This window comes from Selaginella moellendorffii, unplaced genomic scaffold (genome assembly GCF_000143415.4).
Source record: "Selaginella moellendorffii unplaced genomic scaffold, v1.0 SELMOscaffold_13, whole genome shotgun sequence".
Classification (NCBI taxonomy): Eukaryota; Viridiplantae; Streptophyta; class Lycopodiopsida; order Selaginellales; family Selaginellaceae; genus Selaginella; species Selaginella moellendorffii.
Genome location: NW_003314274.1, coordinates 2,162,128 through 2,186,893, shown reverse-complemented (window position 1 = coordinate 2,186,893; position 24,766 = coordinate 2,162,128). Strand labels below are relative to the sequence as shown.

At 44.9% G+C, this 24,766-nt stretch overlaps 9 protein-coding genes across 11 annotated transcripts; 6 read left to right on the top strand and 3 right to left on the bottom strand.

Moving 5' to 3' along the window:
- Positions 1–443: 443 nt before the first annotated feature.
- LOC9646271 (phospholipid-transporting ATPase 2) lies at positions 444–5,129 on the bottom strand. Of its 2 annotated transcripts, none has more exons than XM_002969795.2 (24): positions 4,885–5,129; positions 4,619–4,832; positions 4,450–4,566; positions 4,292–4,384; positions 4,064–4,238; positions 3,853–4,019; positions 3,700–3,804; positions 3,556–3,653; positions 3,351–3,493; positions 3,207–3,303; positions 3,048–3,157; positions 2,823–2,987; positions 2,611–2,765; positions 2,476–2,556; positions 2,307–2,427; positions 2,151–2,257; positions 1,969–2,106; positions 1,761–1,914; positions 1,591–1,708; positions 1,343–1,516; positions 1,244–1,295; positions 1,064–1,191; positions 860–1,010; positions 444–792 (listed from the first exon to the last, which is right to left on the bottom strand). In XM_002969795.2, exons 1-24 carry the CDS (start codon positions 5,109–5,111, stop codon positions 529–531), a joined length of 3,354 nt encoding a protein of 1,117 aa, XP_002969841.2. In that variant the 5' UTR covers positions 5,112–5,129; the 3' UTR covers positions 444–528. The 2 variants fall into 2 exon arrangements, with proteins under 2 accessions (XP_002969841.2, XP_024530611.1); XM_024674843.1 differs by having other exon boundaries at positions 1,969–2,100.
- Positions 5,130–5,150: 21 nt separating this feature from the next.
- Positions 5,151–6,350, top strand: LOC9646270 (ribosomal protein S12, mitochondrial). Its single transcript, XM_002970050.2, has 5 exons — positions 5,151–5,333; positions 5,384–5,436; positions 5,497–5,554; positions 5,610–5,656; positions 5,712–6,350. The coding sequence occupies exons 1-5, from the start codon at positions 5,183–5,185 to the stop codon at positions 6,132–6,134; spliced, it is 732 nt and encodes a 243-aa protein (XP_002970096.2). The 5' UTR covers positions 5,151–5,182; the 3' UTR covers positions 6,135–6,350.
- Positions 6,351–6,467: 117 nt separating this feature from the next.
- On the top strand, positions 6,468–8,212 carry LOC9645671 (mitotic checkpoint protein BUB3.1). Its single transcript, XM_002970049.2, has 9 exons — positions 6,468–6,609; positions 6,682–6,812; positions 6,870–6,952; positions 7,024–7,284; positions 7,377–7,452; positions 7,516–7,596; positions 7,665–7,743; positions 7,794–7,894; positions 7,959–8,212. Exons 1-9 carry the CDS (start codon positions 6,490–6,492, stop codon positions 8,044–8,046), a joined length of 1,020 nt encoding a protein of 339 aa, XP_002970095.1. The 5' UTR covers positions 6,468–6,489; the 3' UTR covers positions 8,047–8,212.
- On the bottom strand, positions 7,720–9,447 carry LOC112346266 (F-box/kelch-repeat protein At1g67480-like). Its single transcript, XM_024674842.1, has 2 exons — positions 7,937–9,447; positions 7,720–7,873 (listed from the first exon to the last, which is right to left on the bottom strand). Exon 1 carries the CDS (start codon positions 9,432–9,434, stop codon positions 8,088–8,090), a length of 1,347 nt encoding a protein of 448 aa, XP_024530610.1. The 5' UTR covers positions 9,435–9,447; the 3' UTR covers positions 7,720–7,873; positions 7,937–8,087.
- A 14-nt stretch (positions 9,448–9,461) lies between these two features.
- Positions 9,462–11,531, top strand: LOC112346265 (golgin candidate 2-like). The gene is made up of 9 exons (XM_024674841.1): positions 9,462–9,562; positions 9,609–10,340; positions 10,400–10,510; positions 10,563–10,622; positions 10,668–10,725; positions 10,780–10,913; positions 10,967–11,092; positions 11,153–11,200; positions 11,257–11,531. Exons 1-9 carry the CDS (start codon positions 9,509–9,511, stop codon positions 11,509–11,511), a joined length of 1,578 nt encoding a protein of 525 aa, XP_024530609.1. The 5' UTR covers positions 9,462–9,508; the 3' UTR covers positions 11,512–11,531.
- Positions 11,532–11,567: 36 nt separating this feature from the next.
- Positions 11,568–13,707, bottom strand: LOC9646269 (transcription initiation factor TFIID subunit 6). The gene is made up of 11 exons (XM_002969794.2): positions 13,540–13,707; positions 13,378–13,464; positions 13,228–13,329; positions 13,065–13,173; positions 12,902–13,014; positions 12,702–12,839; positions 12,543–12,638; positions 12,356–12,480; positions 12,162–12,294; positions 11,983–12,108; positions 11,568–11,928 (listed from the first exon to the last, which is right to left on the bottom strand). The coding sequence occupies exons 1-11, from the start codon at positions 13,663–13,665 to the stop codon at positions 11,629–11,631; spliced, it is 1,455 nt and encodes a 484-aa protein (XP_002969840.1). The 5' UTR covers positions 13,666–13,707; the 3' UTR covers positions 11,568–11,628.
- LOC9646268 (asparagine--tRNA ligase, cytoplasmic 1) lies at positions 13,694–16,234 on the top strand. Its single transcript, XM_024674838.1, has 8 exons — positions 13,694–13,977; positions 14,421–14,660; positions 14,713–15,306; positions 15,372–15,557; positions 15,615–15,679; positions 15,728–15,857; positions 15,912–15,970; positions 16,026–16,234. Exons 1-8 carry the CDS (start codon positions 13,732–13,734, stop codon positions 16,207–16,209), a joined length of 1,704 nt encoding a protein of 567 aa, XP_024530606.1. The 5' UTR covers positions 13,694–13,731; the 3' UTR covers positions 16,210–16,234.
- An 8-nt stretch (positions 16,235–16,242) lies between these two features.
- On the top strand, positions 16,243–18,506 carry LOC9646267 (probable nucleolar protein 5-2). The gene is made up of 9 exons (XM_002970047.2): positions 16,243–16,377; positions 16,438–16,479; positions 16,532–16,711; positions 16,770–16,934; positions 16,991–17,191; positions 17,243–17,539; positions 17,585–17,785; positions 17,841–17,975; positions 18,025–18,506. Exons 1-9 carry the CDS (start codon positions 16,300–16,302, stop codon positions 18,451–18,453), a joined length of 1,728 nt encoding a protein of 575 aa, XP_002970093.1. The 5' UTR covers positions 16,243–16,299; the 3' UTR covers positions 18,454–18,506.
- Positions 18,507–18,525: 19 nt separating this feature from the next.
- LOC9645670 (EH domain-containing protein 1) lies at positions 18,526–21,179 on the top strand. 2 transcript variants are annotated; one of them, XM_002970046.2, is made up of 16 exons: positions 18,526–18,665; positions 18,724–18,803; positions 18,854–18,922; positions 18,990–19,047; positions 19,106–19,158; positions 19,230–19,272; positions 19,327–19,388; positions 19,444–19,557; positions 19,613–19,715; positions 19,770–19,819; positions 19,869–19,997; positions 20,048–20,299; positions 20,342–20,421; positions 20,498–20,624; positions 20,676–20,819; positions 20,874–21,179. In XM_002970046.2, the coding sequence occupies exons 1-16, from the start codon at positions 18,581–18,583 to the stop codon at positions 21,057–21,059; spliced, it is 1,635 nt and encodes a 544-aa protein (XP_002970092.1). In that variant the 5' UTR covers positions 18,526–18,580; the 3' UTR covers positions 21,060–21,179. The 2 variants fall into 2 exon arrangements, with proteins under 2 accessions (XP_002970092.1, XP_024530608.1); XM_024674840.1 differs by having other exon boundaries at positions 18,555–18,665; positions 19,098–19,158.
- The last annotated feature ends 3,587 nt before the right edge of the window (positions 21,180–24,766 follow it).

Genomic DNA, 24,766 nt, shown 5'->3' with positions numbered 1-24,766 from the left:
TCCCTTCTTCTGGAGCCCCTCGTCAACTTGCAAAATCGTCCATCTCGTCACCGGCTGGTTACAGGTGCGTGAAACACCTTCTATATTTTCTACCCTCTCCTAATCTTCTTCTTGTAGGCGCTCGAATCCTCGTGACTTACATGCACTTGATTTCCACCTTTGGTTGAATGCTGTCGATTATATTGGTGATATCTCTTTCTTGAGGGGCTTGTTCAAGCACCAGGGAGCCCGTGAACTTGTAGTCCATTGCTCTGATATGATCTCGTGGAGTTCTTCTTTCTGCGAATTCAACAGAGACAGTGGCAGAGCGTTCTTTTCGACTTGATGGTGTTCTATCCAGGTTGCATCTCCATTGCCGGCAAGTGAGATGAAAAACTCCAAAAGTTTTGCAGCATCTCATTCGTGATAGTTTAATCCAGTCGCTACTACGATCATACTCCTAGTTATGCTAAATGACAAGTTTTTAGCTTTCACTTACAATCTCAGGCTAGTGACAAAATGTCAAGCACTTTGATTTTAGCGCATGAATCACTGGCGCTTTGTTCTATCCTTGGTGGACAACAAGAGAGGCTGATACACTGACGATGATTCTTCGTCTTGCGCGGCGCGTTGGCTGCTAGAAGTGCTCCCACTGCTCGTAGCACTGGCGGCATTGGAGCTAGACGTAGCATTTGCTTCTGTGACCCTTGCTCGTCTCTCCCGGTACTGGAGGATGTTGATCAAGCTGGGGCGATAGAAGAACCGGAAGAACTTGAGAGCCGCGATGGGTCCAATCCCGGCGCCAACAATCAGCTAAACAAGCACAAGAAAAAGAGATTTATAAGCGTGGAAGCAAAAGAACGTGAGAACAAACGCTTACCAACATCGTGAGCCAGTATGCACGCTGGCTGCAAATGCGAAACATGATAGTGTACATGCCTCCCCATTTCACGGTGCTTGCCACCAGGTTGAAGATGTAGAAAGCGACGAGGTTGCCGCCGATGGCTATGTGCTGAATGGTCGTGAAGGAACTGCAAAAGGCGCGACGAGATCGTTGCCAGGAATTTGATGGAATGCTGATTACCTTGTTTCCAACGCGACGACGAATGCTTGGAGCCAGATGCAGCCCGATAGCGCGACAAGAGAGACCTCCTCCATTTCGCTCTTTTCATTCACGTAGACGTGCATGGTGATGAGAAAAACCACGGCGCCCTGCAAAACGAGAGCAACGATCACGGTTTATGTGGTTAAAGACGAGCCTTACGTGAAAAAGTGCCCGGCCAAACCAGCCAGCAAATGTGCTGGGATTTAAAAGCCTGAAACTACAAGTTATTGACAATGAGAGCCACCGCCAATGCCTTACCTCCCGGCTTGACAGTATTTCAATATCTGGGGATGTTGAAGGACCGTCTTCTCGTCGATGTCCTTGTCGAGGACGCTAGCCATCACAGGGACACTAGTGTACAAAACATTGTAGGCCATCAAACTGAAAGAGTTGAACAAACTCGTCCCAGATATTCCTGACACGAACGAGAAACTAGAGGAAAAAACAACCAAAAAAGGAAAAGCATCAGCGAAATCCGATATGCAAAAAAAAAAAAAAAAGCTTACAAGATCTGAATGAAGCATAAGACCAGTGATTTGTAGATTGAGTACTGTGACAAAAATGCGCTCCTATTATATGAGTATCTCCCATGTACAAGTATCAACCGCTTCAAAAATCGAAATTCTGCGAGCACATAAGATGTTAGAAATATTGCAGCTGTATCCAAACTACTTACTGGCGAGACTGTAATCTGCTGCTCTAGCTGCCTGAAGGCCTTCACGCCCGCTTATCCCTACACCAACATGAGCTTCTTGTATCATGCGGACATCGTTCCCTCCATCTCCTATAGCGAGAGTTCTGAACTCCCAGCTTTTTACTAAATGTACAAGCTGCCAGAGACATGTCACTCAAGAAAGCATAAGAATATTTTTGATTTCGAGTACCTGAGCCTTTTGTGACGGTGTTACACGGCAACAAATAGCAGTTCTGCATAGTGAAGCCAGCTCAGCGAAAAGTTGTCTGTAGTACTTCAATGCAAATTCCAGTGCCAGTCCATCGATAACAAAGGCTACATCCTGATACTAAGAGAACATTAAGCGCGATGCTCATAAAAGTAGACGAGCACCTTATGTTCAGTGCTAGATATCTGCATAGTTCGCAAGACCCTCTCCAGACTCGCTCCAACGTCACTCTGGGTCGCTCCTTGCACATACAGTAATTGTCCCTGAGGTTCTGTAAAGTAGAATTAGCATTAGATACTCCACAAAAACACCCATCCTACCCGGAAGCACGAAGTTGCACGAAAGTGCAATCTGAGCTGCTGTCAACTGCTTATCTCCCGTCAGCATCCAGAAATTGATTCCTGCATCTCGAAGGCTTTCAATGGTCTCCGCAACACCGTCCTGAAACACGCCTTATGTAGAGAAAATATATAATCAGACAGTGCTCACTTGTAACTTGTCCTCAATAGCTGTTGCACCTAAAAGCTCTAGATTACGTTCCATAAGCACGCACACTTCCGCAATCTTCCACTGAACAAGACAAATAAAATAAGATCACAAAGTTGTTAAAGGTCAAATACAGACCTCTCGATCCACGATGCTGCTGCTCGCTTCTTTAAACTTCCTCGACCAGTCATGATATTCCTCCTCTCGGATATCTCGCCAAGCCAGACATAGCGTCCTTAATCCCATCTGTGAATACTGATCGACAATCTCCGCGACACGCCTTACTTGTTGGTCTGTCAAAAAATTAATCTTAGTAAATAGATGCGTCGAGGTCGATTACAAGAGCTCACCATTATGGACTGAAGAAAAAATTGCTTCGTCAGCTCCCTTTGTTAATAGCTTCAGCTCGCCAGTCTGCCTCTCTCTTACAATTACTGACATCTTCTTACGGTCGGACGTGAATTCTAGCACGTCAAGAATGTCGAACTCCAATACCGCTCCGAGTACACTGACCTCTATAACAAACCTCAATGGTGTTAAAATAACTATGAGAATATCATCTAAATATCAGTTACCTACACAGTTAGCAGCCTTGTTAAGCAGCACGACGCGAAGATGAGAAGCAGCTGAAACAAGAGCTTCTTCGTCTTGAGATTGAGCTTTGTATGAGATCGAACCGTTTGGACTGAAAGTGAACGACAAGGTTTAGATTAAATCCTATATTTTATGCGTACCTTCGACTTGGCACCACCGTGTTACAAACTGCCATAACTGTAAGAAACTTGAGTACTTCTGGATCATTTTCGTTTAGCGCACGAAGAAGAGCAGGATCTACACAAGATTCTTGCTTAAAATTTTGTATAAAAGAATGAAAATACCTTTGACAGCATCACGGGTTGAATCACCGTAGCAGGAGCCTTTTATGCAGCATTTCTTGAACACCATCAAATTTTCGGTCAATGTACCCGTTTTATCAGTGAGAATATATTCAATTTGACCAAGATCTTCACTGATGGCCGTACTGCAGCATTGAAACGTTAGATTATAATTTTAGAAAAAGAGTATGCAAGACAGCTTTCATACTTTGTAGCAACGGCTGGAGTATCCGTTTTCTCATCGTACATATGAAGATCCCAATCAATAAACTTGGCGTACATGCTTTTTGCCAAATCCAAGGAGACCTGACACGATACATAAGGATATCAACATTATACAGCGAAAACATACCTTAATTGAAATGGGTATCATAATCGAGCATAAAAGTTCAAACCTTAGGGGAATGACAATAAACTCGTACCAAGGGGCAGCTTTCGGATAATGGACGTACCACAGCTGCAAAGCTGACAATTTAGAGCCCACGAAAGAAAAAATTGTGCCAACCTTGTCCGCCTCAGTGGACTTCCACGCGTTTCCGGCGAAACCAAGAATGATAACCACAACCACTTGAAATACAAAAATGGCTCCGGTTAGCTTATCAATCATCGCATCGACTGCTGTAAGTTTTGGCGATGGTAAACCTCTGCTCATCCCAAGCTTAGTCTCATTGCCTGTAAAGAAGGTTTGTTTTCGTTAAGCAGATTAAAAAGAATACCTGTATACACAGCCACTCCACATGCCCACTCAGTGTTTCTAATGAAACAGGATTGCAACAACGTGTTGTTGACAGTGATTGGGAAGTAGTCCGTGTCGATAAAAGGAGGAAACAACCTCAGGTTGGCGTCAAATCTTCGAATATCTCTGTCTGGATATCCGCATTCAATAATACCCTTAAGATCAAACATATGTAAGTTCCTAAAAAGACTAAGAAGAAAGTTTCTACCTTGATTTTGTGAAGGAGCTCGGAGTTAAGCCCAATGCAAGGAGACGGGACAACTCGGGTCTTCAAATCAGTTTCTCCATCAATGGTTGACGTCTGAAAAGAGAGAAGAAACAGAAGAGATCCAAGAGATCCAAGAAAAATAAAAACAGCCAATGTACCTCAATGTAGCAAACACCTTGAGGATCTGACGATCCCAGTAAGATCATATCGCACGGAACTTCATCCTTTTCCCGCAACCAGACGATGTCACCGACATGAATATCTTGCGCTTGGATCTATCAAAAAATAGTTAGAGCAAAAACGTTACAAAACACTGTAGTTTCTCACCCGTGTCTTGACGCCTTTCTTGACGACCCAAACCATCCTCTCATTTGCTTGCTTGTCCAGCTTATATCGGTTATAATCGTCCCAAGCTTCCTTACACGCCGAGACCGAGAAGATGAGTAGCAAAGGCCCCCAAGTGCTGGCTGGATTGACGGGAGTGATGAGAGGCCAGAGCTGGAGGATCGCAATGAGAAGGAAGTACTTGTTCATGAATCGCCTGAATCAAACAAAAGAATCATAGAATGCCGGTCTGATAGCGTGAAGCTTACCCGAATTGCTCCCATAGATTCTTGGGAAGGAAATTCCAGAGATTATACTTGGTGTTGGATACCCTGTTGTTGCAATAGAGATCGGGATAGCGATCCCCTTCGTTGATGTAGACGCAGCGGCCGCTGTTCTTCTCTTTGTTGCTGGAATCCCTGGAGATCCGGGGAGGCCGCGCATCCTCCTCGTCCTCCTTGATCTCCGCCATGCGCCTCAGGAGCTCCACGGACATCCACCAGACCTAGCTCCTCCTCCCACGCGCATTGAGTGGACTTAGTAAAATATTTAGGGTTTATAGAAGCTATGGGGTCGTTGCAAGCGCGCAGGAGAGCGCTAGGCTTCGCATTCTCCGGCCGAGCGAGGATCTTCTCGACGCAGGCGAGAATTTCGAGCTCGCCGCCGGATGGCCGGGCGCTGCATCCTGCATTGCTGCTGGCAGCTGTGAAGGAGCCAGGTTTGATCGATTGGAAGCGTGCTGCTCGTTATATTTTGTGATTCTTTCAGGCCATTTTCGCAGCGATGCGTTCGAGCGGACTTCTTTGCTGCGAAACCAGCAGGTAAGTGCGTGGATTGGAAGCCAAGTCATCGATGCTTAGCGTCTATGTTTTATATTGTAGATCACGTATGGTTTCTCGGCTGGATCTCTCTTCGACACTACCGGCTTGCTAAATCCTGGTAAGATTGCTGAGTGATGATGATCATGCCCATTTTCCTTCTTTCTTTCTGGCAGTGTTGATGGCCGATCTTTCCAGCCAGCAAGTGGAAACTCTCGATCAAGTAAAAGTCTATCTTCTGTTTGCTCAGAAAGCTCGAATTCACAGTTTTCCTTTAGATTCCGCAAGCTGAAACGAACAAAACTCTGGAACTCAAGCCGACTCTGAACCAGCTCGTCAGAGGCGCACGAAAGAAAAAGAAGAAGCTCTCCAAATCCCCAGCTCTGGGAGGAGCACCACAGAAGCAGGGAGTGTGCCTCCGCGTCTCCACCAGGACTCCAAAGAAGCCCAACTCGGCTCTTCGGAAAGTCGCCAAGGTTCGTCTCTCCAATCGCAACGTTGTCATCGCCTACATTCCAGGCGAGGGCCACAACCTCCAAGAGCACTCGGTGGTGCTCGTCCGGGGAGGCCGAGTGAAAGATCTTCCCGGTGTCAAGTACCACTGCATCAGGGGCGCGAAAGATCTCCAGGGCGTCGCAAACCGGAGGAAAGGGCGATCGAAGTATGGAACCAAGAAGCCCAAGCCCGTGGACAAGAGCTAGCAACTTAGCAAGAGATGACGAGGAGGTTCGTAGTTTCTTCTCTTGTCTTTAAGAACTTATCAAATCACAGGTGTTCTACCCAAGACTGCTCTCACGTGTTCTTTAGATTCACCCAAGACTGCTCTCAGGTGTTCTTTCGATTTATCCAAGACTGCTGCTATTTAGAGCTCCATGTCCACTATAAACTTGGATCCTCAAGGGATCGTTTTGGAACTCGATCGATCACAGGAGTTTCAAGGCCTTCTTCTAGATGGGTTTAACTGATCTGGCGGGAAAGCTTGGAATTTTGAAATTCCCTCGAGGAAGAGCGTAGGAGCCCTAGATCAGGGGTTATTTAGGGTTTTGGTGGAGAGCGATGATGGGAGCTGTTGGCGCTGGCGCTGGACGGGAGCTCACATCGCCTCCGCCCGACGGCATTTCCAACTTGCGCTTCTCCAATCACAGCGATCATCTCCTTGTTTCTTCCTGGGATTCCGTAAGTTCTTCCTCTCTCCCTACATTCTTTTCTCTTTCTTTTTGCTACAATGTGGATCTTTCCGTTGGGCAGAAAGTCAGGCTCTACGATGCCAGCGCCAATACCTTGAAGGGCCAGTTTGAGCATAGGGGACCAGTTCTAGATTGCTGCTTTCACGACGATGCCTCGGGTTTTAGTGCCAGTGCAGACTACACTGTACGAAGGTAAAGAGATCTTTCTTGAGTAGCTAGCTATCTCGTGTGCTGATACTTGGCTCACAGGTACGATTTCAACACAGGCAGAGAGGACATCTTGGGTTCTCACGAGGCGTCTGTTCGCTGTGTAGAATACTCCCATCATACAGGTACTCTAGATCTTGGTAGTCGTTTCCATTGTCTCAAAGTGTTTCTTTGTTTTGGTTCTTTGTCTTTCCAGGCCAAGTTATCACAGGTAGCTGGGATAAAACTCTCAGATGTTGGGACGCCAGAGTTTTGGGAAACAAGCCACCAGTTGGAACATACCAGCAGCCAGAGCGCGTCTACTCCATGTCTCTCGTGTTCCCGCACCTGGTGGTGGCCACCGCGGGCAGGCACATCAACGTTTACGACTTGAGAAACATGTCTCGCCCCGAGCAAGAACGAGAGTCATCTCTCAAGTATCAAACGCGATGTGTTCGTTGCTATCCCAATGGAACGGGTAAGAAGAGCCGAGAAAAAAATAAATTTCCGAGAGTCTTGGAGATTCTTACCAAACGTACCAAACGTTTCTGGACTAACTTTTCACTGCAGGCTATGCGCTAAGCTCCGTTGAAGGCCGAGTTGCTATGGAGTTTTTTGACATGTCTGAGGCTGGGCAAGCGAAAAAGTAAGTTATTTTTTTTTCTTCGAACTTCTATCACGCAGTTTTCATTGACAATTGTACTGTCAGGTATGCTTTCAAGTGCCACAGAAATTCCGAGGCTGGCCGTGACACAGTCTATCCCGTTAATGCCATCGCTTTCCATCCAATGTGCGTGAGTCTAGAGCTTTGGTTTGTTTTGTTTTCTAAGCTCGTTCGTTCTTCCATTGAATTGCTAGATATGGGACCTTTGCGACTGGAGGCTGCGATGGATACGTAAACGTATGGGACGGGAACAATAAGAAGAGGCTTTATCAGGTTCGTCTCTCCCTTTCCAATCGTCCTTTGATAAAAATCCGTCTTTGTAGTACTCGCGATACCCAACAAGCATAGCCGCCCTCTCGTTTAGCCGCGATGGAAGGCTCTTGGCGATTGCGTCGAGCTACACCTTTGAAGAGGGAGAGAAACCGTAAGAAACTTACATTCGTCCAATCTAACCTCTGGTACTTACTATCGTGAATCTCCCCTCGCAGGCACGAACCAGATGCAATCTTCGTGCGCAGTATCAACGAAGCTGAGGTGAAGCCCAAACCCAAAGTGATCAACCCAGCGGCGTCATAGTAGCACCACCACCAGAGTGATTCTTTTCTCCTTGCTTCGTCTTAGTCCTCGAGAAGAGCACAGTGAGCACTGGAAGGCGCCCAAGTAAGACCGCCAACTTTCGTGCTGTTCTTGGCACCTCGCCAAATGCATTCCCACTGGAGCACCAGTGGGTGATGGTTTCTAATCCCTTCTCTTCCGATGTCGAGCTTCCAGACCTCGGTGGGAGCTCCAGAGATGACGCGGTGATTCACAGAGTCTACCTTGATCTTCCCAGTGAATCCATAGAGCTGCGCTCCATGGCCGACGAGCCGGCTAAGCCTTGCCGGGAGCTGCCCGGCCACGTCCCAGCTCTCGAGCTCCGGATTGAAAGCCTTGAGCTGGAGATCCTTCCAGTCCGCCACGAAGATCGCCGCCCCGGACGAAGCAACCGGGCCTCGCGTCAATCCGGCCTTGAGCTTTGGCACCATCCGGTTCCACTCGTCGCCGCTGGGATCATAGACCTGTGCCTCGATGGGCGATCCAGCTCCTTGGCAATTCTCTCCCTTGACGAACACCTTGCCTTGGTGCTCGATCCCCACGCATGATCTCATGGCGCGCTTGAGCCCGGAGATGGTCGTCCAGGAGTTCTCGCTGGGGACGAACACCTCGGCGGACGTGCCGCCAGCGACGTAGACGCGGCCCCCTACTGTCACCGCAGCGGAGTGGGATCGAGCGATTCCCATGGGCGCCATCTCCTCCCAGCGGCAGTGGCAGAAATCATACCTGTGGACGCGGCTGGATGGGATCCGGCTCTCCTCCCCGCCGATGACGAAGAGATTTCCATCGGCCACGGCGACCGTGTCGATCCGCCACCAGTCGTATGGATCGATGCGGATTGCAGGGTCTGGATCTTCGTCGTCGATGCTGTGAGGGAGCGGTGGGAGGGAGAACCACTGGCAAGTGACGGTGTTGAAAACCCTGACGCGATTGCCGTGGATCACGACGCAGACGCTGGCTTGCTGCTGGATTCTTGGCAAATGCCGGCGCTCCGAGTAGAAATCCGGCGAAGAGAGGAGTGATCGCCAGGATTTGCTCACGAGCCTGTAGGAGAAGGAATATTTCACGCACGGCAAGCGCATGAGGCAGAGGCGGGCAACGTCGTCGGGCAATCCTGGAATGAGTGACGAGGAGGAGCAAGGAGATTCTCCTCCGGCAATCGCAAACTGGAATCCATCGCAATCTTCCTCGTCTTCCTCATCTCTCACTGGCTCGAGATTTGCTCGCCGCAGCCTTCGTTCTTGCTCTGCGCAGGAGAAATTCGGGCTGTTGGAGACGTAGCCGATCCATTTGGTGTTGCATGGAGCAAGATCCTCCTTCCTTTCCCTGTGGCTGCCACTCCTGATCGGCCTGCTCGCTCTACATCCCATATCTCCCCCTCAAGAACCCTAACCTCACAAAAGCCCTAGAAATGCGAGGACGATTCTTCTCCTGATCTCCAGCGATGGCGTCGTGGCTGTCATCCAAGCTCAAGGCCGCCGAGCAGCTCCTCAACCAGGTTAGATCTAGATCCCGTGTAGAAATTCACTTCTTCCTTCTCTCAGATCGATCAACAAGCCGCGGACTCGCTCAAGAAGCCAGACAGGGATTCACAGGAGCCGGATCCTCTCTTCCAGGCCCCGATCCAGCATGAAATCCTCGGCAGCGCACCGCATCCGAAAATATTTGGCGATCCTCTCGTCCCGAGCAACAAGATCACATATCGCTCTCCAGATTTCGCTCCCTCTGGCGCTGCTCGCTCCTCATCCTCGATCCAAGGGAGCTCTACTCCTCCGGAGAAGGACGATTGGACGGAGATACTGTCCGCGGCTGGGAATTCCGGGGATTGGAAGAGGCCGGCATCGAGAGAGAAGATTCAAAGGAGTGCTCCAGCGGCTGAGAGTAACAGTAGAAGGCCGAGAAAGCTCCTCGCAGCGCCAGCGAAGAGAATCAATGCCCCCAAAAAAGCGGTGGCAACACAGGAGCCTAACTCTAATGGCCAGGAGTTAGTGTCAAGCGAAAAACTCGAGAGCAAAGAAGAAAACAAAGAAGGGGAAAGCGTGACGAAGGAGGTGGTGGACACTAAAGAAGATTTAGTTGGGAGTGTTAACGATACCAGCACGAAAGAGGACGAGGATGCGATTGATCCGCCGACGTCACTGGAGCAAACCGAGGAAGAACTCTCGGCTTGCAGGGCTGCAATCGATGAGCGTGCATTGTTTGTCGAGAAGCTCGAGGCAGAGAAGCAAGCTTTGGAAGCTTTGCTGGACGAGCGAGAAGAACAGCAAAAGAAGGAGGTATGGCTTTTCTTTCTTTTTGGTTTTCTTTTCTTTGAGAATGAGTAAGTCATTACCAGGCTGCAGAGCTGAGGACGAGCATGGTGGAGCTGATCCAAGCAGCGGATTTGGAAAAGCGACGCCATAGTCATACGAGGATGGAAGCGCTGGAGAGAGAGTCCCTACTTCAGGTGTGATGCTTTAACTCGAGCTTTGTCACTCTCGTGAATCCGTTTTGTGCAGAACGAGAGTGTTGAGCTTGCTCAATGCCTGGCTGCCGCACAGAGAAAACTCGATGCAGAGGTTTGGTTTTCCTTCAAGAGTAGCTCATATATATTTTAGCCTCAGCTTGCAGGACTTACGGATGCTCGTACTAAGCTGGAGCTCAAGAGAGTTTCCGTGTTTGGTGAGTAGGAGATATTGCCTCTTGAGAACTTCGCACTAAAGGTCTCACTTTCAGAGCTTGAGAGGAAGGCTTCACGACTTCGGTCGACCTTGGCAAATCCTTCTAGTTCTTTTCTTCCTCAAATCAGCAGTGACGTCTTTAAAGAGAAGCAAAAGGTTGCTGACGACATCGATTACTATAAAGCTCAGGTTTTCATTCTTGTATAACTCCATGCTGTAGGCACTCATTTTCCAGATTTCAGGTAGAAAACCTCCAGGCAGAAATACATGCGTCAAGAATGTCCCGGCAAATGCAGAGTGACAAGGAAAGAGAACTAGAGTCCCGTTTGATAGCACGGACCGATCATCTCATTCACACGCAAACTCAAGTAAGCCAAGGCTTGTGATTCCACTTCATTGATTACAAAACGCGGTGGTACTCTTTCCAGGTTGAAGCGCTATCAACTGAGAAAGCCACGCTGATCTTTCGTCTCGAGGTAGAGCAGCACTAAAAGCACACCAAATTCTTACAGCTTTTCTTTCTCTTTCACAGGCATACTCGTCTCAGGAGAGGGCCTCGAAAACGAGAAACGAGAGCTCCGACATCGAGTTTGGACCAACTGCAAGTGGTGACGAGCTTATAAGCTGGAGCGAGATTTCCAGTAACCTCGACTCCCTCTTCATTCAAGGTACCAGAGTGTTGGGCATGAACAGGACTGTGAGGTCTCTAGCCGCGGCATACTTCTTCCTGCTGCATCTCTGGGTCGTGTTCATCATTGTCAAGCATGCTCGATTCTTGCACAGATGAGAAGGAAAAGAATTCTCTTTCTTGCTACCATCAACTTCTTTCCCTGACAAGAGTTAAAACCAACGCTACGAAAGAATTTCCTTCCTAGTCAATCCTCCTCCTTTACCTCTCGTACTGTTACAAGATGCATTTGCTCATCTCTCGCATCGGTATGAACGGTAGCATTTCTTCGCCAAACAGATCAACCAGTGAGTTGATGAGATCGCCCACCTCCACATCCTCCTTCCACGCCTCCGACAAAGCTCTCCTGCGCCTCTTCACGCCTTCGTCCTTGTCGTCGGCCCCGTCTTCCTCGTGCATTGATGCGTCCCCGTCGACATCTTTGCGTGTTGTTGATTGAGACTTGTTGTTAGCTGGTTTCTTCCTTGAGGGAGGAGCGGACTGGAGCATTTCATATATACAGTTTCCAGCCGCCGCCTGTGCCATACGTGAAAGTGAGTTTCCAGTTCAGGCTTGGAAAAATAAATCTACCTGAAGAGCTCCGTAGACTCTGATGGCTTCGTATCTCTTTAGCTCGTTTGCTTGATCTTGGGAAGACATTTCTGGCAAGAGCAAGTTGATGTATACTTCCAGGTTGGGAAGAATCAATAGTCGCACCTGTAAGAAGACTCTTAGTTCAGTCACCGTTTCATTGTCGCATAAAAGCATACCAGTTTTGAGCCAAGAGCTGCGATTCCTTTCACAGCACCATAATGTTGTGTCATTGCTCGTTTCGGATCCAAGAAGGCGTGGAGTAAAGTTTTGGTCACGCGCGTTTGCAAGTTATAATACGCATGACCGAAGCTGCAAGTAACAAAAGTTTCAGCCACTCCAGAGAAAAACAAGAAGAGATGAGTTTACAAACCGTTTGCAAATGAAGGCAATAAGTGTGGCTGTGAAGTCCCGGAGCTCCCAATGGTTGACGAAATTCTTACCACCCAGGCGCTTTGCAACGAGGCACGTCACCACAGATGGCATCAACTGATGGAGCTGCCATTCAGCAAGCCTAGACTTATCACTCGCACCATCATCAGAGCAAAACAAGTGCTTACATAAGGCTCGATATGGATGTGTGGATTCAGTAGCAGGCTGCGAGCAACGCGCATCAGAGAGAAAAGGAGCGGCAAGTCATTAAGCCCCCGTGTTACCTACATTGGACAAAAACGAAAAATAGAACTGAAACTTCAGCACTTTCGTGATCATGTGAATACCTCGTCTGCAATAAATTGCGTGAAGTATGGTACCAAAGGGTGTAAACCGGAATCAGTCGCCAAACTTGCAAAGACGTCTTTTAGTAGCACATCGTCGGCGCCAGTGACAATAAGCTCCGTGATCTTCTCAAAGTATAGCTGCCCAGAGTTAAAAAATGAAAAATTTAGCAAAAGAACGACCGGTGCAATTTCCATCGTACCTGAAGTTCTCTAGAAAGAACATGTTTGACAGGAAGCTTCAGGTCCACTGTCATCTGATCAGGCTTCAATCCAGGAATGTCGGATTTCTTCACTTCCGGCGGAGCTGAAAGAGCTGCAACAGGAGTTATCATATTCCATTCACGAGGAAAGCAAACCACTCACGATCAATAGGAACGTTCTCAGGAATGGCGGGTTGTATTCCCTCTATTGCTAGCCAGTGAGCCATGACGGCCGTGTCTAGAGGTGCTTTCGTCAAAGGAGCCTCGGTGATCTAGAGAAAAATTTGTTAGATCAGAAGAAAAGGAAAACAAAAACGAAAAAGTACCTCTTTACAGTCGAGCTCCCTATCATCTATGAAGAACAGATCAGAGTGACCAACAGCTCTCCGGAAGCGCAATGGATCTCCAGAGGCAAATCCATAGAGTGGCTACATAAAAATGCTAAGCAACGAACTCACGAGAAATTCGCAGCTCACCTCTACATTTCTCAAGCTCAAGGCCGTATTGACATCGTCGGTGGTGAGAACGCTCCTCTTCGAGTGGCGCATGCACTTGATCGCCTCCTGGCAGCGCAAATTACCGACGATCTCAGCTCAAAATCGGCGAAATCGGTAGATCGAGGGAGAAAGAGACCAAACCTGCATGATCTCGCGCATCCGATACTCGACATCCGGCGCAAGCGCCGCGGCGACATCATCGTGGAGATTGCTGATGCCAATGCTCTGCGCGATGACATGAATCGTCTCCTTAGGGACGATGCTCATCGCGCGCGCTCGTCGAGGGCAAAAGCCCTAAAATCACATAAACCCTAAAACCACAGGCGATTGGGAATGGGTGAAGGAGCCGTCCAAGCCCAAATGGAGGCGCTCACGCTGGCCACCAAGAGCGGCATCGAGTGGGCGAAGTACTCCCATCGCGTCTTCATCAAGAGCATCCTAGGTCGCCCGGATGGAGGCGCGGGACTCCTCGGCCACAATGTGAGGGTTGGGGGATGGGTCAAGACCGGGCGGAGCCACGAGAAGGGGCGGCTCACATTTCTGGAGCTCAACGATGGCTCCTGCCCCGCGAATTTGCAGGTAATCTTCTCTTTGTCGCTTGGAGCTCGATCCGAGAGATTTACTGTTCGTCCGCGATTTGTTAGTTTTGAGAGCTTGTTCTGTGAAAAGCTGGTTTCTTTTCTAGTGTTTCTTGTTCTTCGTTTTCAAATTGTGAGAAAGGTTGCCAGTTTTTCTTATCGTGAGTGGAAAGCCATTTGCAGTCTTTGTCGCTTGGAGCTCGATCCGAAAGATTTTCTTCTGTTCGTCCAGCTGCGATTTGTGTTTTCGGAGAGCCTGTTCTGTGTAAAGCTTGTAATTTTTTTTTTCTCTTGCTTGTTCTTCGTTTAAGTTGTGGGAAAGATTGCTAGTTTGTGGGTGGAAAGCCATGATGTGTGCGTTAGTGTGTGACTTTTTTCTCTTCTTTCTTTGCAGTACGATTGAAAGATAATTTCCTTTTTTCTGTTTGCCTTCGTGTGATCCAGGTGATTGTCGAGGATACAGTGACGCCGGATGCGCAACTTATCTACACTGGAACATGCCTCGTGGTCGAGGGGGAATTGACGCAGCCTCCCGAAACTGCAAAGAAACAAAAGGTGGAGCTGAGAGCTCAGAAGGTGCTGGAAGTTGGACCTGTCGATGCTTCCAAGTATCCGATCGCCAAGGGCCGGCATACTCTGGAGTTTTTGAGGAACTTGATGCATCTCAGATCTCGAACAAATACGGTGAGTTTTATTTCTTTTTGTTGCTCGTTTTGACGTAATGTTGGAACTCCAGATTTCTTCGGTTGCAAGGATTCGCAACGCTCTTGCATTCGCCACCCACACATTTTTCCAACAGAATCGATTCGTGTACGTCCACACTCCGATCATCACCACCAGCGATTGCGAAGGTGCTGGCGAGATGTTCCAAGTTACAACAATGTTCTCGGAAGCTGAGAAGCGAGAGAAGGAGCTCGCAAGTACCCCGGCTCCGACTGAAGCGGACCTTGAGCAGGCAAAGGCAGAGGTTACGAAATGCGGAGAAGCAGTGAAAGCGCTGAAAGCCGAGAAGAAGAGCAAAGATGAAATTGCTGCGGCAGTGTTGAAGCTTCAGACCGCTAAAGACGAGCTTGCGAAGGTGGTCGAGCGGATGAAGCTTACAGGTGGAATTCCTAGGAAGGACAAAGGAGGATTTGATTACACTGGTGATTTTTTTGGACGTCAGGCCTTCCTGACTGTCTCCGGCCAGCTCCAGGTGGAAACGTACGCATGCAGCTTAAGCAACGTTTACACCTTTGGCCCGACGTTTCGTGCTGAAAACTCGCACACAACGAGGCATTTGGCGGAGTTTTGGATGATCGAGCCGGAACTTGCTTTCGCGGATCTCCAGGTGATTGAAAATCTCCAGAGAAATTTGTATCTGTTCTGACATATGTGGTCATATCCTTTTACCAGGATGATATGAATTGTGCTGAAGACTATGTGAAGTTTCTATGCCAGTGGCTTCTGGACAACTGCTACGACGACATGGAGTTTATGACCAAGATGTGGGACAACACGGCCCTGGATCGACTGAAACTAGTTGCTTCTACGCCGTTTGCGAGGATCACGTACACACAGGCCATCGAGAAGTTATTGGAGGTTTGTTAGTTTTCTTTGTTCTTTGTTGGAAGGAAACTTACACTTGCAGATACTCAGGTGAAGGATAGAACCTTCGAGAACCCTGTTTCATGGGGAGTCGATCTGGCCTCCGAGCACGAAAGGTAGCAACCATTTAACGTGAATTTGCCTCACAGCGCATTCTATGACAGATATCTTGCTGAGGAGCTCTTCCAGAAGCCAGTGATAGTGTACAACTATCCAAAAGACATCAAAGCGTTCTACATGAGAATGAACGATGATGGCAAAACTGTGGCAGCCATGGATATCCTCGTCCCAAAGGTAAAATCCCTTTCGATTTAAAAGACGTATATGATCGTCTTTGTACCATTCCAGGTTGGAGAACTCGTTGGTGGAAGCCAGAGAGAAGAACGATACGAAGTTCTGGTGCAAAGGTATGAATTTTTCTATCCGAGTCTTGTCAAATTACTGTGAAACTTTTTTCTCCAGGCTCCAAGAGCTCAATCTTCCAACGGAACCATACGAATGGTACTTGGATCTACGACGCTATGGCACCGTGAAGCACTCGGGCTTTGGCCTTGGCTTTGAGAGAATGGTTCTTTTTGCCACTGGCCTCGAGAACATCAGAGATGTAATACCTTTCCCGCGCTACCCCGGGAAAGCCGAGTTTTAAAAACATTTAAACCCGTTTTATCCCAGCAAGTACCCTAAACAGGAATAGGGTTTTAGGATTTAGGGTTTAGGCCGCCAGGGAGCAAAGACGATGCTGGTGCTCGTCGAGACGCCGGCGGGCTTCGCGCTCTTCAAGCTCCTGGACGAAGCGAAGCTCAACCAAGTGGATGTGAGCTAGCTCGCGCTTGGATTTATCTTGCTCACGGCCGTTCTTCTTGATCTTTGGCAGGATATCTGGAAGGAATTCGAGACGCCAGCGGCGGCCAGGCAGGTTTGGATCTCTGGCATTCTGTTCTCATTGCTGTGATATTTCTTTGGCATAGATTGTCAAGCTCAAATCTTTTCACAAGTTTGAGAACACTGCCGAAGCGCTCGGTGCCGCGACCGCCATTGTCGAGAGCAAGCTTAGTAAGGGACTGAAGAAGTTTCTCAAAGCAGAATGCCAAGGCCAGACTTTGGCCATTGCCGACTCCAAGCTAGGAAGGATCATCACCGAGAAGCTCGTGGGTTCTTTGTTTCGAACTTGGTTTTTTTGTAGGGGCTAACTGAGAGAGTTGCCAGGAAATCAGCTGCATCCACAACAATGGAGTGATGGAACTGTTGAGGGGCGTGAGGTCCCAACTTGCAGATCTTGTCGAAGGACTGTCAAACCAGGACTTGGCCTCGATGAGTCTTGGGCTTTCTCACAGTTTGTGCAGATACACTCTCAAGTTCAGTCCTGATAAGGTGTGGCTTTGAAAAACGGTTTTTTTCCATTGGTATCTTATGTGTTCTTACTCCAGGTTGATACCATGATCGTTCAAGCTATTGGTCTCTTGGATGATCTCGATAAAGAGTTGAACACTTATGCTATGAGAGTTCGGGAGTGGTATGGCTGGCATTTTCCAGAGCTGGCAAAGATAGTCACGGACAACATTCAGTACGCGAAATCCGTTAAGCTTATGAAGAAACGGGTCAATGCACCGGACCTCGATTTCTCCGAGGTATGCTGTCTTAGTGATTTCATGCTAGTACTTACGTTTTTTCTTGCATAGATTTTGGAAGAAGAGGTCGAAGTTCAACTCAAGGAAGCTGTGCCAATATCCATGGGGACAGATATAACTGAAGAAGACATGGATACGATCCAGGAGTTTTGTGATCAGGTCATCTCTTTGGCAGAATACCGGACACAGCTCTATGATTACTTGCGCAGCAGGATGAAGGCAATCGCTCCTAACTTGACGGTGCTTGTGGGAGAGCTAGTTGGTGCTCGGTTGATAGCTCATGCTGGAAGCCTTATAAACTTATCCAAGCAGCCTGCAAGCACGGTACAAATCCTTGGCGCAGAGAAGGTGGGAGTTTTTTGAGTTTGCCGTGAAGAAACACTTGCTTTTCAGGCGCTCTTCAGGGCTTTAAAGACCAAGCAAAACACACCGAAGTACGGGTTGATCTATCATGCCTCTTTGGTGGGACAAGCACCTGCTAAGTTCAAGGGGAAGATCGCTCGGGTGTTAGCTGCAAAGACTGCACTATCTATTCGGTACGATGCTCTTGGGGAGGGTCAGGACGCCAACATCGGCATTGAGAACCGCGCAAAGGTCTCAAATTGTCATCTTTCTGTTATACGTTCCTGAGATGTGGTCTATTAACCAGGTTGAAGCAAGATTGCGACAATTGGAAGGCAGGGCTCTCGGAAAAGCTAGCGGTGCAGCTAAAGGCAAAGCTAAGATCGAGGCGTACGACAAAGACCGGAAGGGCGCTACTCCAGGCTTGCTCACTGCCGCTAAGGTACGAAGAACTTTTTGCTCTTCATCTAACGAGTGTTGGATTGTTGCAGACGTACGAGACTCAAGCAGATATAACACTTGGCGGGGGCAAACGAGAAAAGAGAAAGAAAAAAGATCAGGAAGAAGAAGCTCCAGCGACCGAGGAGCCTCCAAAGAAGAAGAAGAGGACTCAAACCGCAGAGGAAGACGCTGGAGCTTCAGCCGAGCCGGAGACCCTGACTCCGAAGAAGAAGAAATCGAAGAAGGATAAATCGGAAGAAGCTGGAGCATCGACACCACTAGTAGAAAAAGTAGAAGCGCCGGCCAAGGAGAAAAAGAGCTCCAAGAAGGAGAAGAAATCCAAGGGGAAAGCTCAAGAGGAAGATCCAGCTCGGGAAGAAGAGCCCGAAAAAAAGAAGAAGAAGAAGAAACAGATGATGATCGAAGAAGTAGAAGCTGCAGCCCCGGACTCAAGGAAGAAGAAGCAACGTAAAGAGTAAAAACCTCATTTTGGTGTAACTGTGATTTTAACTGTGACAAGGCTTTAAACTTACGCGCTATATGATCTAGGGTTTACCAGAAGCTCAGCTCTTTAGGGCTCTTATTTCTCTCTTTCTCGCTATCGCCATGGACATTCTGTCTGTGCGATCAGTGCACTATGCCAAGCAGGACGAGCAAATGTACAAGCAGTGGTTTGATTTTGCGGACGAAGGTGAGCTCGCTCGATACCTCCCACGGTAATCGATATTTTGGTGGAATTTTCGCCACAGATGGGGATGGGCGTATCACCGGCGCCGATGCGGTGAAATTCTTTTCACTCTCGCAGCTGCCGCGGTCGCATCTCAAGCAGGTATGGAATGCGGCATAGATTTGGGTCGAAACTCTTGTTCTTATTTCCAGGTCTGGGCAGTGGCGGATTCTAAGCGGCAAGGCTTTCTTGGATTCAAGGAATTCGTTGCTGCGATGCAAGTGAGTGGAGAATTTTAAGTTGTACGTCATGGTCGGTGGTTTTATGCGCTGTTGTGTCACTGGACAGATCATAGCACTAGCACAGCTCGGGAATGAAATATCCGCGGACATGCTGAGAGATAGAGGTAATTTCTGCTGTTCTTCCTGCACGCTGGCAGAATCATCTTTGTTTTAGCTTGACAGATGTCGATGAGATTAGTCCGCCCAACATGGAAGGCTTGGAACAAATGATACTGGTGTGTTTTCTATCTTCTTCCATCTTCGTTTATGATTTTTCCTTCTCTGACATGAATTTCACTCTTTGTAGGCAAGAAAGAGAGCGCCTCCGACTGGGGACGTCTTCACTAACGGTAAATATTTCGTTTCGCCTTTATCTTGTCTACTATAACAGCTTCGCTGCGCAGGCACATCTCCACAACTACAAGCAGAGACGGCCCAGTGGTTTGCGACAAAACAACCAAGAAAGGTGTTTTTTCTTCAAATACGAGGCTTTTTACGTACTTAACCAGTGTGTAATTTAGATTCCTTCGACGTCAGTAACATCAGTGGTTGATGGTCTAAAGAAACTTTACCTGGAAAAGCTGAAACCTTTGGAGGTTACGTATCGCTTCCATGATTTTGTGTCTCCTACATTGGTAAGTGGCACGTTTTTCAATCAATGAAAGGATTGACAGTGTCTGCGTTCTACAGACTGAAAGCGACTTTGATTGCAAGCCCATGGTGATGCTTCTTGGACAATATTCCACCGGGAAAACAACGTTTATTAAGCATCTATTAAGAACAAGCTATCCAGGTCGGTGGTATTGATGTATTCACTTTGGAGATGCTTACGTTTACTCTTAAATAGGCGCTCACATTGGACCTGAGCCTACGACGGATCGTTTCGTCGTTGTTATGGTGAGTAATAAAAACATCCATATCCGTAATTGACTGTGGATGTTTCCAGGATGGAACAGATGAACGGAGTGTTCCAGGAAACACGATTGCTGTGCAGGCGGACATGCCATTTAGCGGGCTTACGAAATTTGGAACTGCTTTTCTCTCCAAGTTTGAGTGTTCTCAGATGCCACATCCGGTAAGTTCAATTATCACTCTTGCAATTGTCAAAATGGTTTCTCTTGTCAGCTACTGGAGCACGTTAGCTTTGTTGATACTCCCGGAGTGTTATCGGGAGAAAAGCAAAGAACACAACGCAGCTACGATTTTACAGGCGTTACGGAATGGTTTGCTGCCAAATGCGACCTGATACTACTGCTCTTCGACCCCCACAAGCTTGATATCAGTGACGAGTTTAAACGAGTGATTGGATCCCTTCGTGGACACGACGATAAGATCCGTGTTGTTCTTAACAAAGCCGATCAAGTCGATACTCAACAAGTAAGGCATTTGTTCTCATCCGATTGACTTCACATCTTCCAGCTTATGAGGGTGTATGGAGCATTGATGTGGTCGCTCGGGAAAGTACTGAACACACCCGAAGTGATGCGTGTCTATATCGGGTACGCAAGATCTTCTTTTTCTTCTTTTGTTTTTCCTCTTCCTTTCTCTTGTGATGTAACGAGGGATTCTTTGCAGGTCCTTCAACGATAAGCCCATCAACGACCGTGCACTGGGTCCTATTGGCAAAGAACTGTTTGAGAAGGAGCAAAACGACTTACTGGCAGACCTCAAAGACATTCCAAGGAAAGCCTGTGACCGCAAGGTAAACAACACAAAGCCTTGATCCGGCCGGATGCTTACTTTTCATTGTCAGATCAACGAGTTTGTAAAACGCGCGAGAGCAGTCAAGATACACTCGTACATTGTAGGCCACCTGAAGAAGGAAATGCCGGCGATGATGGGAAAAACTAAAGCTCAGCAGCGGCTGGTGGATAACTTGGAAGAAGAGTTTAGAAAGGTTCGAGTTTTTAGTCTCGTTTTGGAATACGTGTGTGACTTGTGTTCTATCCAGGTACAAAGAGAACAGCGCTTGCCTCCGGGCGACTTCCCGGACGTGGATGCCTTTAGAGAGAGGCTGAGTGGCTACAACTTCGATAAATTTGAGAAGCTCAAGCCAAGGATGATTCAATCGGTGGATGACATGCTGGGCCACGACATTCCCAACCTTCTCAAGAAATTCAGAAATCCGTATGACTGATCCCAGCTTTCGTTTAATAAAATAACTGCATAACACGCAAGTCAAGGAGTGATTAAAAGGTACCATGGAATAATTCCCACAAAATCATCCTATAAGGATAATATAAACTTTAGATTAACATATCATTTACAAGATCTTCACAGCTAGATTATTGAGGGTTCATTATTCACTTATTCAAATTCAATATTATAACATGTTTTTCTTTTGTCTAGTGGCATCGAGCTCGACTCTTTAACACAACAATCTCATACATTACAAGATGGATCTTTTGTTTCTTGTTTAGTTGGTTTAATGGGAGAAAGATCAAATGTATTTTCTTCCAAGGAATCTAATTATTTCAATCAGGATTTCATATATTTTTTAATATATGGAAACATATAAAGTACTAAATTTTTAAAAATAAAAATTATGAGAAAAGAGAGCTCAATTGTTTGTTAAACCATTTGTCCAATACTTTTAGCATTTAAAGGTAAAAATTTAGTTTCTCTTAGATTTCCATATAGATTTTTGTGTTTTTGTATCATAAACAATTATATAACCATCGTTTACTACACACAATGAAAATGTCACCCAAATATTTTTCCAATATAAGTTATAAGACCATATAACCATATAATTCTTATCATATAAAACTAAATTTCCATCTTTTTGCATCCTAAGAAAACAATTAGTACCTTTCCCATTAGTTTTAGTATCCCAAATTTTATTTTGTTTAAAATATAGTACCAAATTGCAATCAAGTTGCATAATCAAACTATAAACCATATTTGGAGATTGGAGAAATTCACCAGATTGAAGGCTTGAAAAAAAAGAATAATGTGGTCCACTTTTAATGCAAGTTTTGTAAATATTACAATCTGATAAACCAAAATATTTATAATTAAGAAAGCTATGATAATGTAAAATATTTTTATCAGTATCAGATTTATAATCTAAAGTATATGATAATGAATATCGCATGATAGTGTATTCAACAGAGCTATAAGTTGTAAAATCATTTATAATATAATTCATTAGTATAAAATTAAAATTATCTTCTAAAAATTTTCCTGAATTAGGTATATAAAAAATTGGGATAACACTACAAAGCATCAAATAATATTTATAATTTTGTTGTATATCAAAAGCAGTTACTGTAACAATTAAACTTTGGTGCTCATCATGTATAACTTTTGAAAATGAAAATCCTAGAAAAATTTCTTTTCTTTTTCCAATTTCTTGAATAAGCTCTTTCATTATTGGTATTATAACATTTTGTCTATATTCTTTTGTGATTGCTTCTCTATATCCTTCATAAATCTTTTTAACACATGTAATATATGAAGCTAAGTAAATCAAAATTAAAACTAAAAATATAAAAAGTTTAATCCTCATTTTAATTCTATTAAAGAAAATATTTATGAATAATAAATAGTAAATTTTATAAAATTAAAATAAATTATTATAAAATATTAAAGTTTTTACTTTATTAATTAAATAATAATAAAATTTATTTTTATATATTTAAAACTATTTTAAATATTTTTTATTTATAATGCAGACAGTATATGAATTAAAAATTGATATTAGGCATTAAATTAGTTAAATTAATTAATTTTAGCAGCCATCAGATTAAATTCAATCTAAACCACTCACTGTCAATTTTGTGCAGAATAGTTTAAGATTTTTTATGTTTATTTTATAGATTGAGCTTCTTGTTTTTACTTCTGTGTTTTTTTCTGTTATCAACAGTAATTGTTTTACATCTTGATTATTAAAGCAACACACATCTATAAAAATATATTTATAAGTCATAAAAAAATTTCATATACCAGATGTTTTTACATCTGAATTATTTATTGGTTTGATCTTTTCACAATGATGGAATGCTAAATGTATTTACAAGAGTTTCTAAATGGTATTCCATAATCACATATATATAACACTCATATACTCTATTGGTATCTTTATCAATTATTATCCATAAATTAAGTAAATAGGAATAATAAACTTGCATAATTGCAATAGCAATAACTCATCTTTGGCTATATATCTTTTTCCATATTTTCTCACCACATGATAAATGCTTAAACTATCACATATTTGTCATCTCTATGTATTCATTGAAGATTATATTTAGTCGGGGCAACAATCAAACCCCAAAACCTCTAGTTATGGGATTTGAACTCAAAATCTATTTGGGCATCTAAGATTAGTATGGATCTAGGTTTTTGAATTAGCTAAGGGTTGGATTAGATTAATTTCTAAAGCCTAAAATTTTATTGATTCAGAGTGTTTAACATAAATCCTTTCTTTTCCATTATTTAATATTTTAGTAGTTTCATCATCTCCCCTTCTCTTGATGATAAGCTCCTAATAGTTTAAACTTTTGATGGTTTCCCCAAATCTTCTTTTTCAACTACAAACAAATGTTTTATACTTTGCAAAAGTTATATTATTTATAAGCACTTTCTATCTATATTTGAACCACAATGGAGGGGAAATATTATGGATTAATGGCCCAATATAGGTACTTCAATCCCCCACCTCTACCTTGAAAGGAAGGCTCAACTCTTTAGGAAGGAGTAAGAGTTACACTTAAAGAACTTCCTTGAAAGGTCTCCTTGACATCCTTTATATCCATGCTTACTCCCATTTAAGACTACTAACCTCCAACAATATAATTTGGAAGCCTCCTTAAGAATTCTTTTAAGATTGAGTCCTTAGCTTCACTATTTTTATGGAACTCATATTTTCTTTGGTTGATTATAAATTCTAGATAATTGCAATTGATATCTCATAGGATGATATAAACTTCAAGGAATATTTTCACCTTGGCTTTCATGACAATGTTAAAAATTTCATGCTTTCTTATCTAAATTCAACATCTTTCACAACTGCTATTGATTTTGCTATTTGTTGTGATAATTGACTGCAAGAACGATAAATAGAGCATCATTATCAAACCTTTATTCCTCATCCAACGGCTTTAGTCTTGGAGCAACCAATATATAAGTAAGGCATAGTTCCAATTGATATTAGAGCCACATGTTGGCAACATTTTTCCAAGGTTGAATGACAATACCAAATCAAGAACCACCTCTACATATATTCTGGTGATGCATACCACTTCTGGTAGTGTTGTCCTTATCATTATGCTCACCCTCATGTTCATATATTGGATGTAGCACTTGCAGTTTCACAAAATAAAAACGTATAATACACTCTATCTTTCTCCCCGAGTTCCGGAGAATGCCACCTTTTCAGCCATTTCAGATTCCATGGGTTTGGAAATTGGAACTTGAGAAAGGCAGCATGAATAATTTTTTTAAAATATAAATAAAAAATAAGATTGCCAAATTGAAAACTAACTAAATTATTATTTGTAATAAATTCTCCCCAGTGCGATCCTTTCCCGAATACCTCGATCTCAAAGTAAACTGCAAACACAATAAGTTATCATTTAGTGAATATTGAGGGACTAAACTTAATATCGCGGGGGTTTCTAACACTAGTAAGTGCAAGTCAACAAATGAGTTTCTCTAACTAGGTCAAGTATGCTTAACTAATAACACTTAAGAATTCTATCTTTATGCTCATCTGGTCAAATGCACACATGAAGACTAATTTCTCAACTAGCTTAAGCAGAGACTAATAAAGGGTCCAACAATACTAACCTCCTGCCATTGTGATAGTAAGAAAAGAATATCCTAAAGGATTAGCCGATA

What these genes read in the sequence shown, in the direction of transcription:
- LOC9646271 (XM_002969795.2), bottom strand. Translation starts at nt 5,111, where the DNA reads ATGTCCGTGGAGCTCCTGAGGCGCATGGCGGAGATCAAGGAGGACGAG. An exon ending in AACCCGTGATGCTGTCAAAG is followed by an intron (nt 3,304 to 3,350) that starts GTATTTTCATTC and finishes AATCTTGTGTAG; the next exon opens with ATCCTGCTCTTCTTCGTGCG. An exon ending in TTGGCCGGGCACTTTTTCAC is followed by an intron (nt 1,192 to 1,243) that starts GTAAGGCTCGTC and finishes CTCGTTTTGCAG; the next exon opens with GGCGCCGTGGTTTTTCTCAT.
- LOC9646270 (XM_002970050.2), top strand. Translation starts at nt 5,183, where the DNA reads ATGGGGTCGTTGCAAGCGCGCAGGAGAGCGCTAGGCTTCGCATTCTCC. An exon ending in TACCGGCTTGCTAAATCCTG is followed by an intron (nt 5,555 to 5,609) that starts GTAAGATTGCTG and finishes TCTTTCTGGCAG; the next exon opens with TGTTGATGGCCGATCTTTCC. An exon ending in AAGTGGAAACTCTCGATCAA is followed by an intron (nt 5,657 to 5,711) that starts GTAAAAGTCTAT and finishes GTTTTCCTTTAG; the next exon opens with ATTCCGCAAGCTGAAACGAA.
- LOC9645671 (XM_002970049.2), top strand. Translation starts at nt 6,490, where the DNA reads ATGATGGGAGCTGTTGGCGCTGGCGCTGGACGGGAGCTCACATCGCCT. An exon ending in TTGTTTCTTCCTGGGATTCC is followed by an intron (nt 6,610 to 6,681) that starts GTAAGTTCTTCC and finishes TCCGTTGGGCAG; the next exon opens with AAAGTCAGGCTCTACGATGC. An exon ending in GCAGACTACACTGTACGAAG is followed by an intron (nt 6,813 to 6,869) that starts GTAAAGAGATCT and finishes CTTGGCTCACAG; the next exon opens with GTACGATTTCAACACAGGCA.
- LOC112346266 (XM_024674842.1), bottom strand. Translation starts at nt 9,434, where the DNA reads ATGGGATGTAGAGCGAGCAGGCCGATCAGGAGTGGCAGCCACAGGGAA.
- LOC112346265 (XM_024674841.1), top strand. Translation starts at nt 9,509, where the DNA reads ATGGCGTCGTGGCTGTCATCCAAGCTCAAGGCCGCCGAGCAGCTCCTC. An exon ending in CAAGAGAGTTTCCGTGTTTG is followed by an intron (nt 10,726 to 10,779) that starts GTGAGTAGGAGA and finishes TCTCACTTTCAG; the next exon opens with AGCTTGAGAGGAAGGCTTCA. An exon ending in CGCTGATCTTTCGTCTCGAG is followed by an intron (nt 11,201 to 11,256) that starts GTAGAGCAGCAC and finishes TCTCTTTCACAG; the next exon opens with GCATACTCGTCTCAGGAGAG.
- LOC9646269 (XM_002969794.2), bottom strand. Translation starts at nt 13,665, where the DNA reads ATGAGCATCGTCCCTAAGGAGACGATTCATGTCATCGCGCAGAGCATT. An exon ending in GGGAGCTCGACTGTAAAGAG is followed by an intron (nt 13,174 to 13,227) that starts GTACTTTTTCGT and finishes ATTTTTCTCTAG; the next exon opens with ATCACCGAGGCTCCTTTGAC. An exon ending in ATTGCCTTCATTTGCAAACG is followed by an intron (nt 12,295 to 12,355) that starts GTTTGTAAACTC and finishes TGTTACTTGCAG; the next exon opens with CTTCGGTCATGCGTATTATA.
- LOC9646268 (XM_024674838.1), top strand. Translation starts at nt 13,732, where the DNA reads ATGGGTGAAGGAGCCGTCCAAGCCCAAATGGAGGCGCTCACGCTGGCC. An exon ending in TCAGATCTCGAACAAATACG is followed by an intron (nt 14,661 to 14,712) that starts GTGAGTTTTATT and finishes TTGGAACTCCAG; the next exon opens with ATTTCTTCGGTTGCAAGGAT. An exon ending in TACGAAGTTCTGGTGCAAAG is followed by an intron (nt 15,971 to 16,025) that starts GTATGAATTTTT and finishes TTTTTTCTCCAG; the next exon opens with GCTCCAAGAGCTCAATCTTC.
- LOC9646267 (XM_002970047.2), top strand. Translation starts at nt 16,300, where the DNA reads ATGCTGGTGCTCGTCGAGACGCCGGCGGGCTTCGCGCTCTTCAAGCTC. An exon ending in CGCCAGCGGCGGCCAGGCAG is followed by an intron (nt 16,480 to 16,531) that starts GTTTGGATCTCT and finishes TCTTTGGCATAG; the next exon opens with ATTGTCAAGCTCAAATCTTT. An exon ending in AAATCCTTGGCGCAGAGAAG is followed by an intron (nt 17,540 to 17,584) that starts GTGGGAGTTTTT and finishes CTTGCTTTTCAG; the next exon opens with GCGCTCTTCAGGGCTTTAAA.
- LOC9645670 (XM_002970046.2), top strand. Translation starts at nt 18,581, where the DNA reads ATGGACATTCTGTCTGTGCGATCAGTGCACTATGCCAAGCAGGACGAG. An exon ending in GTGATGCGTGTCTATATCGG is followed by an intron (nt 20,422 to 20,497) that starts GTACGCAAGATC and finishes GATTCTTTGCAG; the next exon opens with GTCCTTCAACGATAAGCCCA. An exon ending in TGGAAGAAGAGTTTAGAAAG is followed by an intron (nt 20,820 to 20,873) that starts GTTCGAGTTTTT and finishes TGTTCTATCCAG; the next exon opens with GTACAAAGAGAACAGCGCTT.